Here is a 14246-nt window from a genome sequence, read left to right as displayed (position 1 = left end):
AAGTGTTTCTGGTTCTATATTGTCATAATCCTTCAAATGCCCTTCTGAAGTTTGGTAAATGGGAAAAGTTAGGCTACATTCCTCAGAGACTGCTGTTGTGTAAGGGTGCTTCCAGAAAACCTGTTTGTTGAGCTTTTATTCTGATTTGTTTGCTGGGAGATTAGATGACCTTTGCTATTAAGTAAGCATTGATTCTGGTAGGTTTTGTGTTTGTTTTGTGGGGCAGTTAGATTATGTTGTGTCAAAGCAAAGGTTATCCCACACTTTCCGTTGCATTTCCCCTCACTTTCCTGATCGCAAAAAGTCAAATCTTTGGGAGAAGCAGGTTTTTGTGCAAGACCTCCCAATCAACTCTAATTTCACAACCTGAATTTGCTGGTATGTGATTGAATCCCTCCTCAACATAGTCACAGTCTGATAATTCCCTAAGGCATTGGAACAACATGCCTTATAGCTGTGAGTGTTGTAAGAAGTGTATAGCGTGCAGCAGGAATTGAAGAGGGAAAAGCTCTAATCAATCTGGATTGTGTCTCCATATCACTGTAGGCTTGAAACTGAACAGGGACATCATATATTGCAATGGCTTTTGACTCTGCTTTATGAGTCCTGAACACGCATAATGGAGGTTTTTATATTTATTGGGCTGGAAACAGAACACTCCTCAGAAGCATACCCTTCACTTACTATGCTGTGTGTGCCAATATGTTGTCAAGGAAGGCATGCAAAACTGCATCTTTCCCTGCACTGATTTTAGGATGAAGGCTTGTTACTCTGCAGTCTGCGCTATCATGGCTACATTGAATGGATGTTCATGCAGAAGGTGGGCTGAAGGGTAGGGGCCATAGCTCAGGGGTAGAGCATCTACCTGGCATGCAGAAGGTCTCAGGTTCAGTCCCTGGCATCTCCAGGTAGGACAAGGAGAGAATCCTGTCTGGAATCTTGGAGAGTTGCTGCCAGTCAGGGTAGACTGAGCTAGATGGTATGACTCAATATAATGCTGTTTCCTATGTTCCTAAAAGCACTCCCCATTTTTGCTGGTTCAGTCTACCACAGTGCTACAGCACGGATGGCTCTTGCTCCTAATACTGACCCAGCCAAATATATTAACATGGCTTGATATAAATTCAGTTGGTTGAATTCAGTGTAGCACTCAACTGAACTCTGTCAGTGCAAGGATTTTTTCTTGATCAATGGAATGTTTCTGTAGCTTTCAGGGGAGAGGAGAAATGTCCCGATATTTTTTTCCCATGATGGGGAGCAGTCCTTAGTTAAGTTTGTAAAATGGGTGAGGATTTCTCTCTCTTCTTCAGCAGTTTTTTAAAAAAGTGTTGCAGCTCTCAATATCTTCCTGGGCCCACCATGTTTCCTCCTCCTGTTTAAAGAGCTTCATGAGTGCAGAGCCATACCTGGTCAGTGTGTGTGTTATGAAATTTAAAAAGATCCACATGAACCTCTGTAACCTTCCCCAACTGGCCTTGTGTGTTTCCTGGGGCTTCCATGGAAATGCCCTCCCTCACCCCCACAATCAGTCTTCCATGGCACTTTCTTTACACCTCCACCTCTCACAAGGTGGAAAAAACCTGAGCCAAAAAATTCAGCCCAACACTCGTCCATGCACATGGATAAAAGAAACTCGTGTTTTCTGTTCCCAGCTCCAGGTGCTACTAACCTCACAGTACTCCTAATAAAATGCAGTGCATGAGCATGTTATCACGTAGTCTGTTTAGCCTCATCACCACAGGGCAGCTCATCTCAAGGATTTGGCTTGTGTTCCTTTTAGATCTATGTGAAGAAGAAGAGTTTAAGGTTCTGCTGTTAGAACTGAAGCATAAGCATGATGTTATCATGAAGTCTCAGATGAGACACAAGTCCTCCTTGAGCAGGAGAACCTCTAGCACCGGAAGCAGAGGGTGAGTGAGCAGGGAAATGCTATATTTGCTAGATGTATATTACCATGCCTTAAATGCACAAGTCTGAGCTTTGTAGTCTTTTAGTGGGCATTCCAGCTGGCTACAGATGACTTTCTTGGGCTTGTTGTCAACAAGAGCACTTGCTTACTCAAGTTCTGCTCACTGTTCTGCTGGTTACAGTGTGTCTTCAACTCTCCTGAAAATGGGGGCACACTATGCCAGTCAAAACCCCACCCCTTTTTACTGTAAAACCTGGTGGGATCAGCTTTTTTTTAAATCAGCTTCACAGATTTCACAACTGATCAGCAGATCAACCCATTCCCCCTCCAGGTGTGACTAATGGAAACACTTTGATCTGGTGACTAGTGCATTTACAGCCTCAGAGCAGCTAGACTGCTAATGTAAGCAGATTTAGTTAAAAAAAAAAGACAACTGGGCAAATATACTTTCTTGCAAACTGCAACTGAGAATTAAAATTATACCTAAGAGATCCCACCTCACCCCTGCCTCATCAAGGCAATCATTGTTAAGGCATGACTGATTCCTAAGTCTTTCATAGATCACTGTCTACAAGCTACAAGATCTAGTTGTTGTATTTTACCTCTGCTCTTCCTTCAAAATGTTCATAATCTGCTTTTTTAAAACATCCTCACAACACCACTGTGAGGTAGGTTAGACTGGGAAAGTTTTAGCTAATCCAGTCAACGGACATGATTTTGCAAGGATTTCCCATTTCAGGCCTTTCTATTCCGAGTCTGTCACGATGGCTGTGTGGTCCCAGCTATGTGGGCTTGGGATGGAGTCAAAACTGAACTGCTACAAGATATCCTGTTGGATGAAATCTGATAGTTTGCTTTATTGGGGCCAAAATTAACCTTATCATTATTTCTAGCACTGTTATAGTAACTTGTTGTTTTACAGTATAACATAAGCAAAAAGGATAGGTGGTAGTGCTTGCTGTAAGGAGTTTACAATGCCAATTTCATCAGTGTGATAGAATCAAAGTAGAGGTGGGGGGAAAAGGAGGCAGGGAGAAAAAAGGGGAAAGGCATGGGTTGCAAGAGATGAATCTGTTCAAATGCTTTTGCATGTCCCTAAGCTTCAGTTAAAACTGTCCTATATGCACTTTCCAGTGAGTAAGTCCCTTGAACTCACTGAGACATTCTTAGACCTGCATAGGATTATTCTGTCTTAAATATGAGAACTAAGGGGCTAAGGATTCTCAACCTTTTTTTAATGTACAGTATTGAAAGAAGACCCAGAACTTGCTAGAATGGAATGAGAGCCACCTACTGGCCACTTTGCGTCATTGAAACTAGCACTTTAGTTATGAATCATAGAGCAGTTATGTGTCCTGGACAAAAATATTACAATTGATTTGCATATTTGCCTACCCATAATAATGAATGCAAACATTTCCATTTTTTTAGTGGCTGCTGACCTAAGGCAGGGATGGACAGATTTCAGACTTGCATGTGGGATCTGCTTAGTATTTTACTAGAACCCTGAGATTCATCAGCTGGAGTCTGACAATAATTTGTAGCAATTTGTTTTGAGTATCAGAACTCAATGGAACTCCCAGCCCATCCACACAAAACTCTGCTCCTGGTTACCTCAAGCTCTCTTTATTATAGCAGTACCACTGGGGGCACAAGGGGAGTCATTTTGTTGCTGCTATTACTAAATAGCGGGGAGTCAGAAATCCTTGCTTGCTGGTAACCTCCAGATTAGATTACTGCAATGTACTCTGTGTGGGACTGCCCTTGAGGGTGGCCAGAAGCTATAGCTCATGCAAAATGAGGTGCCTTGACTTGTAACTGGGCCAGGCTATCACCTCCATGTTACGCTGCTGCTGAAAGAATTGCACTGACTACTGATCAGCTACTGGACTAAGTTCAAGGTATTGATTCTGGTGTACAAAGCCCTGTACAGCTTGGGACCAGGATACCTAAAAGGATACTTTTTTAAAGAAATGGCACCTTTTTCTGTCACTGTGCAGTTCTGAGGTTGAGCAGGCCTACTTAGGTCCATGAGCCAGCCATTCCCCACCACTGTTGTAAAGGATGAAGACCAGTTACCTTATTTATTAACAAGGCCTGAAGATGCTTATGTGCAACTTAGTAATCATTGTGAATCACCCTGAAATATTCTGAAAGGATCCTTCATGCTGGGAATCAAGGTGTAGAAAAAGTATCCATTTTTCAGGAATGATTATTCACTGATTACGCTCTTAGTAACACCTCTCTTCTGCCTCTTTTTCTTCAGGAAGGTGGTGCAGAGGGCAAGCCTTTCTGACCGAACAAACCTTTACAGAAAGGAGTATGAGAAGGAGGCTATAATCTGGCAGCAAATAGAATCTTCAGAAGAGCTGATAACCTCTGGCTACAATGGTGACATCAGGGAAGGCTGCTCCAACCAAGAGAACACAGATCCAGTAAGAAACAGCTACCTAATCCTTCTGTTGGAATTGAGGCATTTCCAATCAGGGAACCAGGAGAGCCTTGAGGAGTGTGTCAATACCAAATGCTCCAAAGTAGGATGGATGCCATGATCCTAATCTCCTGTGCCCCAGTGTGTGCACATCTATAAATACATGCTAATCTCATGTGGATGTCCCTTCTCCCCACCCCCACCCTCAGGAAGTTTTTGGATAAATTATCAAAAATAATGTAAGCAGATTGTCCTGTGTAAGACGTTTCCTTGTCGACTTAAGAGTGTTTTCCCAAGCCAGCAAAAAGCCATGGTCAACATAGTAGAGGAAAGGGACTCCTTGGGGCATGAAAAACAGAATATGGTACATGAAAATCAGTAAGCATGAGCGAAGTGTTGATCAAATGATATATGGGTGGTCATGGCTGAGTTTCTTCAATTCTGTTCTGTTTCAGAACTCTCCGGTAGATACACCCACAGTCCTTCCAGAGTTGGTAACCAAAAGTACACAATGCGACTCAGAAACTTTGCTCCAGAATGGGCTCAGCTTATCCACTGCAGCTTACCAATATTCTATCCCCAATGGAGACATTTGGAAAATGCATTCTGCTCTGGACAATGATACAAGCCAAGCACTGCCCTACGATACCCCTGGAGTCCCCGACTCTCATCAAATCTGGGGGGGTTACAAAGAAAGGAGCCATCAAACCCTTTCTGAGCTGAAACGGCAGCGGGCAGCAGCCAAGCTTCTCAACCACCCCTTTATTAGTACGCACTTTGGGAGCAATGGGGGAGGCACTGCTGAAAATGGGGGAGAAGCTATAGAGCAGCTGATCAGTTCCAGGACTCCTTCCTATACATCCAATGGGACTTCAGTTTATTACACGGTGTCGAGTGGTGATCCACCTCTTTTAAAATTTAAGGCTCCCATGGAAGAAATGGAGGAGAAGGTACATGGGTGCTGCAGGATTTCCTGATCTAAGTTTGTTCCTGACTGGTGAAGATACTAAGCTGGGTGGGCATGTTGCATCCTCTACTGAGTCTTGGTGGTTACCACTGCAGAAAGGGGAATCTCGGATCGCTCATCTCAGGTCAGGCTGTAGCAGACATATTCATTTCTAGTACCTTACTTTGCTTTGCAATTCCATTAAATATCAAGCAAGTATAGGTTGCAAAGAAGTCTAGGAGGACAACTCCTTATTACATACTCTTGTCTATGAGAGAGAGAGAGAGAGAGAGAGAGAGAGAGAGAGAGATCATTGCATTTGTTTGATTGCAAATACTCTCAGATGTAGAATCTTCATTTCTGAGCTTCCTGGACCACCATGCTCCTGAAAAATGGCACTTTGGGAACAAACCCTCTCAACATATCCTTGGTGCACCATTACCAAAAGTAATTCAAACCCAGCACTTTTTACAAGCATCGTAGGTGGGCTGTTGAAGGACACAACTTGCCTACGCAAATGTGAGGTTTTTGCACACACAAGACACATGCACTTTACTACAATTGGTCTGAAAATTTGGCCTGTTTTACGACAACACAGCTGGGACATATATCCATCCTGTTGCCAATTTTTGAGCCATCATTTCCTGCTGTACTCTGTATAAAAACAAAGAGCTGCAGCCCTTTTATAAATGAGTGGAATATTCTGAGCTCCTTAGAGGAGTGATTCAGCTAAAAGGGGTTAATGGTTCATGTGTAACCTTCTCCATTGCATTCCTTTTACTTTGCACTTGTGAGTATTTTGACAGATGGATGGTAAATTCCACTTTAAGTTCATCATATTCCATCAGAGAGCTGTTGCTTTTGGATTTTCCCCAAGCCCCTATTGGGCAAAGACTGGGATGGGTGGGATCTTCTTCCATTAGTCTAAACATTATTTCTTGTCACTTGGACCCTTGTAACCTTGTAACTGTCTTTTTGGTTAGCCCATGCTTACTTTGCCTAAGAGACTGTTTTAAACTGGCTCTTAAACATTAAAGTCTGTGATCTGTTTTGTTTTGGCAAAATTTTCCTGTTTTACTGTGAATCTCGTATCATTGTCTGATATTTACGTTAAAAGCAATTCTTCCTGCCAGAGCTACTAAAATAAAAAAGGCTTGAAAAATACCTGACTGTTTCAAAATAGTACCATACATTAGAGAAGATGCAGGCTTGAGAATTGCTGCATTGAGTTCTCTCCCACAATAATGTGTAGTAGCCACTTGTCCCATATTGTGATGTCATGGTGTTGTGCATTGCCCCACCTCACTTAACATGCTTGACTGCCACAACTGGACATGGGGAAATGCTCAATGCAATCCCATTGAGCAAGTGTTACTACATGTTATGGAAGGACACCTATCCTGTAGCATGTAATTCTGCCTACATGGGGAGCTTCACTTAGTAATAATTTTAGAATATTAACCAAGGGCTGGAAGCAAATCCTGCAACCACAAACAAGTGTGGTGTTGTATATGAGGACCCCTTCATACATTATATTTTCGCTATAACATATAACAATGCTGGTCATGGAAGGTTTTTAGCATGAGTAATCTCTCCATCTGTCACATCATCATCCAAGATAGAGTATTCATCTTAAGTTCCTCAAAATAACAGTTTTAGATGTTATTTCTGAACCTCTGCCTAGTTTTGCATGTGCTGTCCCACCTCTTGAAGAATAGACTTGGAATTCTTTCTCTGACAACTCAAAAGGCCATATCACTGCAGCATCCATTTTAAGAGTGAGGGCTAGCTTTTCCGTAATGCAAAAGCAATACATAATAAACAGCCTAGTTTTCTAAGATGGCTGACTTGTCATCTCAATCTCTGCATAATATTTTAACACTTAAAGGAGCTGCAGGCTGTTTAAAAAACATATTTTTAAGCGCGTCCCCAGTCTCCAAGCAGTCTAATTTCCCAGGATGTTCAGCACATACCTTGGGTTTGATTTCCTTGAGAGGTATGTCACTGGAGGCTTGTGGTATCTTTGTGGTGCATGGTTTTATTAACACATATATATAGGCTGAGCATAAGATAAAAGGGCTTACATCATTAACACTCCGACAGATTTTGCTTCCCTGTTAGATTTCGGGGTGGGGAGGACCAAAGCCACTGCATTGGATTCTCATAGAGGGGTAGCCATCATGATGCCCTCCAGATGTTGCTTGGGACTGACGGGGGTTGGAGTCCAACAATATTTGGAGGGCACCACATTGGCTACCACTGTCAGGGAGAATAAAATCAGGGCTCTGTGTGTTCCCAGATTCAGCGACAAGATTAGGCTCGCTATTGTTCTTTCACACTCACCCCCAGCCGGGGGAAGGGGGTAAGCTGATCCCTGATTCCCAAATGGCTCTCCTTTCAGAATCACTGAGACATCTCAACAGAGTAGGGTGCTTGACCACTTTGCCAGGGTTATCAAGACCTTCTTCAGTAATCCCATTTGTTCCGTTAACCCTTTTCTGACCAAACCTCAGTCTTATAACCAAGAACCGTACAGCTGTAAGGGAACCCTCGGATGACATCTAATCTAGTCACACACACCAAAATTAATAAAATATACACTGAATACACACAGTGTAGGGGAAACATCTGTACCCACTTCAGATGGCTCAGCTTTATAAAGTTATATGTCCAGGGTCCGTACTACATACCTACCTAAATATGTGATCCACCTTTAACCCCAACTTGTAATATGGGACACAGTTTATTAATTCTTTATGTATATCTTGCCCTTTCTTCTTTTGAAGCTTTCCTTGTTGCTCAGAAATGCGGCAACCTCATTTGAGTCACCGCTACCATCCTAGAGCAGGGCATAAGATGGGAGAAAGATGAAGAGGGAATGTCTGTTCCCTTTTGGGGCCTTCCTTTGCATACTGTCAAGGGCTTCAGCTTCTGAGTCAGTTGTTTACTGCAACTCTTTTTGCTGATTCCACCTTCTTGCACTCACCTTTTAAGCCACCCTTCCCTAACCTGTTGCCCTCCAGATGTTTTGGATACAGCTCTCATCAACTTCAGCCAGACTGGCCATGCTGATGGGAGCTATAGTCCAAAGCATCTGCAGGGCACCAAGTTGGGAAAAGCTGTGTTACACAAAACATTTAAAGTGAAATAATTAGTTGATAAACTGACAAGTATTTCTAGGTTTAATCTGGGCAGGCACCTAGCATCGTTTTCTCACCAAGAAAGTATGAACATGTGGCAGAAAGCTGGCAGCACTCCACACTTTACATGGCAAACTACGCACTGGAAATCTGTGTGAGGGATCCCTTAGTGATAATACGCTAAGGCTGCAATCATATGAACACACTAGGACTAACTTCCAAATAAGCATGCATGAGAGTGTAGTACAAGCGTGTTCACTGAGATGTCCCACTGTGTTCAGTAGAGATTCATCACCAAAAAGGTGTGTTTAGGATGGCAGCCCCAGTCACTTGGTTACTATCATGCATTTCAAAAGGATTATTTGAATCAATGAGAATGTTTTCAAGCCAGTTGGTTAGTCCAGAGGTTGTACTAGGCAGGAGAGAGGGGATAAAACCTCAGGGTATTCTGTTCAAATGAACAAGTAATAGTTTCCATTTCCATTTCCCTCACCCTCAGCTCCTAAGAAATGTAGAACATCATGAAAAGGGAACTGCTGTTTCAGCTGGAGGCCATGCGGTGAAGGAGGAGACGCTGCTATATTATATAGCCCATTCCATTTTTAAGTTTGCCATGTTCCTGCAAAGAATACTGTACTGAGAAATTGTAATAAGGATGCTGAGACTTGGATGGTAGAGAACAAATGGTACTTTGGAATTCCCAGGGTTCAAGGAGGATGTGAAGACCATGGCAAAATTAATGTTTTCAAGTGTTTTCAATTAATGTTTTTCCACACTTTTTTTTAAACGGTGCCTGGCCCCTTAATTACAATCCTCTTTGTGTATGCCTAGGTTGGTATCCAACTAAACAGCTCTGCTAGAGCAAGCACTTTTGGTTGCACCACAGAACTTTCCCTCCCTCTTCTCTTCCCATGTGCCTCCTAAATCTGTTCTGGAGAGTTGGGGAACCCCTAGAACATATCCATTGTGCAGCAAAAAGTGCTTGCACTTGTGCAACTATTTAGTTGGATGCTGCCCTTATACTATAAGACAGGGATGGGGAACTTGTGGTGCTCCAGATGTTGCTGGACTCCAACTCCATTCAGCCCCAGGCAGCATGAGCAATGATCAGGATGGAAGTTGGAATCTTAACAATATCTGAAAGGCCACACTCTACTCTAAAATATTGAACTTGTTTGTCTATAAAACTAAGCCAAAACTGGCTTACCATGAACGAGCAAACATGCAAGCTCTTGGAAGATAAGACTGTGGCCATTGTGATCCTTCCTCGGACTTGCAGCTACCATTATTTGGCTTAGCACAATGTCCAAACACAGGATTGCAATTTGTCTCACTCCACCCAAACCATACTCTGGAAACAAGGTTTATTCTAGATGTACTGCTTGTGGTTTGTCTAGGAGAGACAAACTACTAGCCTGGGTTTAGACATAAGACTAAGCCAAACAAGCAGGGGGTTGGACTCGATGGCCTACAAGGCCCCTTCCAACTCTATGATTCTATGATTCTGTGATAGCTTAGTTCTGGGTAGCATGGCAGCAGCAGGGCCAGATGTGCCCAGCAGTTGCGATCTGCAGTCTGGGACTCCACACCTTTGCTCATTCCTGCTAAGCTACGTTTTAGCTTAGTACTATGTGCAACCTGGATCATTGTCTTTTTTTTTTTACAAGCTAGAAAGACAGAAGTAGGAAAATATACACAAAAAATATTGATTCGTTTTTAAGGATGGCTGTAGTTCCTTTATTAACATCTTGAGTTTGACACAGCACTTTAATATTCAGTGTGTTTCTTCTGAACATAAGTCTATTGTGCCCTCAGCTGGAGAGTAAAGGATATTGCAAGTTATCTATTGTGACCTCCACTGGAGAAATACACATTGCCATTTTCAAGACATTTTATGTAGGACGCAAGTGACCCAAATACGTCTGGCAATTTACAAAGGTATGTCCTTTACAGGGCTTGTATCACCGTAACATATCAGTGTGACTTTGGGGCATATTTTCCATGCATGAGTTTACTGGATCCCTGCCGAACAGCTGTAGGAAGAGAAGACCACCTTTACATGTGTGGTGTTTTTGAGTCTTCTTACAGTTCCAGCAATTTTTTTTTTAACGTAAATGCTGGTTTATTTGTTTATTTAAAAAAAATAGTTGTGCATTGACTTTCACCAGTGGGCTACTTATTCTCTCTGCCTTTTTTAAAACACCTTTTCCCCCTGGGACTGGTGGGCCAGAAGGCAAGGAAACCAACAGCAGGTGAAGCCAAAGTTAATGGCAGACAGAGCCAGTTCCTGGGCTGGTTGTAAGTAAGAAGGCAGGCAGGTGGGGGCTGGCTGAGGGCAGACTGAGGCTGGTGGGCAGTGCCCCATTCGTCCAAATGGATCAGCCTCCATGGCCTTTTCCTCTTGTACGTTTCCATATGGGCAGGAGAATCTGAGACTTAAAGGTTTCCTATATGTTGTCTAAAGTGCAGCATAGAATGTGCTCCTCCCGGCTGCCCAATCTGTGCACTGTTTTTTGTTGTTGTTTTTTAAACAACCTCACAGCCTGTACACTCTCCCACTTCCTCCATGGGGCAGTATTCCACTAACACGTCATATATATGCAAAGATTACCACTAGCACAACAAAACTACCCCCCAGCTCCTCGCCCTGCATTCTCCCCAACTCTGTTCCGAGGGTTGGGGGAATCCCTAGAACATATTTAGGGGGCATGTAGGGGGAGGAGAGGATGGAAAGTGCCATTGTGCTAACGGTAATCCTTGCGCTGATGGAAACCTGACTAGGTGTTACATTGGGTACAACCCATGGAGACTGCATTTTCCTATGCTACAGAGGAAATGTGTGAAGCAGCTCTGACAGGCATAGCTTGCTACTGTTTCAAGGCGCTCATCCAGATTTGGCCAACATCTGCAGCAAACTTACCCTAGTCATCATTCATTTATACACACAAGGAAAATTACCGTAAGCTGAGTCACATGTAAACTTCACTACCCTGATGTTGGTTGAGGATGTAACAGCCTCAAGGACTTCCTCACATGTATAAAAACTGACATTCCGTTGAGCAATTTTCAGAGGCAGATCACTTGTCAGGCACCGTGACTTACAAGACTTCAAAGCTGGTTGTATATCCAGATATGAAAGATATGTAAGCTATTTATTTGAGAAGGGAGAAAATGTGTAAACAGGAGAGTTCTAGCAGATGGCATGAGGCCTTCCTAATGGGCATCAAATAATTTTGTGGCTTGTCCATCTTTAATTGTGCATATCTCATAGCTTTGCATGCAGATTCGCATGCAGTCATCTCAGTGGGTCTCTCATGATGCACCCACATCAGCTCAGTCAAGGAAATTTTTGCTTGATTTGGGTGTATGACCCAAGTGTGTAACCATTATGGTTTTTTCACTGAAAGTTTTTGGTGAATGGAAATATTTAAGATTTAAGTAGCTTCCAGACTTTTGGAGAACTGTTTCCTTGGTGTTTGGCAACAACTCCATTAACACACAGCCTCCAAGTTGCTTTTGAGCTCCTAAAAAGACAGACAACCCCATGAATCATGTAGCATCATGCCATCTGATGCTTCTCTCCCTCTTCAGATTGTTTGAGCTTTGCTTCCAAGATTTCCAAAATCCCAATCTTAGGCAAAGCAACAGATAACGTCTATAATGGTATCCTGACATTAGATCAATATTTCTTAATGAAAGGGAGAGTTAAACAAAGTTCATTATGTTATAGAGCTATAGCGTCTGTGGGTTTTTCTTGATGGCTTTCTTGCAAAAGATCAGCAGAATATGCCTTGGATGCATCCAGTGTGGTAAAAATAAACCTCTTAATTCATTCAGGTTTATTTCCATAATTGGTGGCTTACACAGGGTGATACTTCAGTTGCAACCCCCAAACTCTTCTCAAGAGGAATCCAGTTAATGAGACTATTCCGGAAGAAAAAGATATGAGGATTACAGTATTGATTCCCCTCCCCCCATTTTTTATGTGTGTACCCAGCTGGAGATTAAACTGCTCTTCTGGCCATATACTCAAGGGCAATATATAAAATACTGCTACTAGAGAATTGCACTCCTCCTCAATGGCCTTAGATGTTAACCTGTTACCACATCAAAAATGCATTATTTTCCCAATTTTGACTGGAAAGAAGGAAGGAAACTGATTACAGTAAGGCCTGGAAATGTTGTCCAGTGAATAGAAGCTACTGCACGTTTAGGAAATGGCAACAGTTTGATCAGCTCTTTGCAATAATTTGACTCTATGGATCTCTATGGATGATGTACAAACCAAGAAAAAAGATTGTTTATGTGGGAGGGGGTGTTGGTGGTGAGGGGGGGGAGAGAACCTGTATATTACATTAGCAGTATTGTATACAAAAATGCCAGGCACACAAAGAATGATTTGATACTTAACGGAATCAACTTCATATTGTTACATGTATGAAAAGATGGTTGTTCCTTAACTGTTGAAACAAATACATAAAATCTTAAAACTGTCTGGAGAGTCTTATGGCAAAACAGTGTATGTATGACAGTATTAGTTTCTGTCCTTGGTGTCTTAACAGAACAATTTTTAATTTAAAAACTATTAAATTTCTTTTAACAAGATAGCATTTGGGTGTTGAGTCTTTGTGCCTAGTTAAATGCAATGTAAGTAAAGGAGGATCCATCCTCACAAATTAACTTTATTACACTGCGAGAAGCCTACATGCATACAACTGTTCCTGGTGATGAGGCGCAGCAATATGCATGTATTGTCCCACATGATCAGAGACAGTTAGTGTGTACTATTCTTTAATGGTATGGTGTAATGGTTAGGGTGTTGGACTATGACCTGGGAGACCAGGGTTCAAATCCCCACTCAGCCATGAAGCTCACTGGGTGACCCTGAGCCAGTCACTACCTCTCAGCCTAATTTACCTCACAGGTTTGCTGTGAGGATCAAATGGGGAGGGAAGAACCATGTATACCACCTTGAGCTCCTAGGAGGAAAGGTGGGATATAAATGTAATAAATCAATATCCAGGGGAGACAGGGCAAGTATGTGGGGAGAGAAGAATAGGGCAATGTAAGTTGCCCATCCTCGCTTTAAACAATAAGGGGCCTCCAATAGCATAGGGTAATTGGAAGCTGCTGTGACATGTTAGTTTGGTCTGGGAGGAGCCTGTAGGAAGAAAAGCAGGGCAGACTGGCTAACTCTCCTTGAACCATTTGGAAGGCTGATTTCTGCAATAGTGAGCAATCCAAATGAGTGAGTTAATCTCACAGGCGAAGTTGATGCACGCTGTGAAAGCATGTGTGAAACATGAATTGCAAAATACACTTCCCATCTGAACTGCAAAACCTATAGTCATTGCTTGCCGCATGACATCTCCATCTGGGCTGGGGCTGGGGCCTTTCGCCGGGTCTGGTGCCGCGGCCTGTCCCTGGGAACACCATGCTGTTGCGATGATCTTTCGGTGAATGCTGAGGGTGGGGGAACGCCCCTGCAGCCGCCACTATCTTACCATCTGACCTCTGTCTGCTTGCCCTTAATATCGGCAGTGTTTACATCTTAATGTTTTTGTTTTTGGCTTCTGAAGAGAACTTCCCTGTTAGTTGCGACTTTAAGGGGTTTGTTTGCCGCGCCCCACCCCCGGCTGAATGTACTGGATGTTGGATGCTGAGATCAAGAGGGGGTGTTGTTTTTCGGTCTTGCATATGGACTATTACCCACACCGGTCTTTGTGCAAGGGTGGGAAGACTCACATCACGAGTTTCCATCTGAAGGCGCACTTTTTGGACTATACAGATGAGAAGCCTTATTGTAACTGAGTTAGTCTC

At 42.8% G+C, this 14246-nt stretch overlaps 1 protein-coding gene across 6 annotated transcripts in view; it reads left to right on the top strand.

Annotated features, from left to right (window-relative positions):
• PPP1R16B (protein phosphatase 1 regulatory subunit 16B) overlaps positions 1–5614 on the top strand; it is a 189248-nt gene extending 183634 nt beyond the window's left edge. For all 6 annotated transcript variants that reach the window (XM_061631500.1, XM_061631501.1, XM_061631502.1 and 3 more), the window contains 3 exons: positions 1781–1910; positions 4176–4344; positions 4796–5614. In XM_061631500.1, the coding sequence (XP_061487484.1) occupies positions 1781–1910; positions 4176–4344; positions 4796–5317 (821 nt within the window). In that variant the 3' untranslated portion in view covers positions 5318–5614. The remainder of the gene's footprint in view (positions 1–1780; positions 1911–4175; positions 4345–4795) is intronic.
• Positions 5615–14246: the final 8632 nt, after the last annotated feature.

Source organism: Rhineura floridana, chromosome 6, assembly GCF_030035675.1.
Source record: "Rhineura floridana isolate rRhiFlo1 chromosome 6, rRhiFlo1.hap2, whole genome shotgun sequence".
In the NCBI taxonomy this organism is placed as follows: Eukaryota; Metazoa; Chordata; class Lepidosauria; order Squamata; family Rhineuridae; genus Rhineura; species Rhineura floridana.
This window is presented reverse-complemented; position numbering and strand designations above follow the sequence as displayed.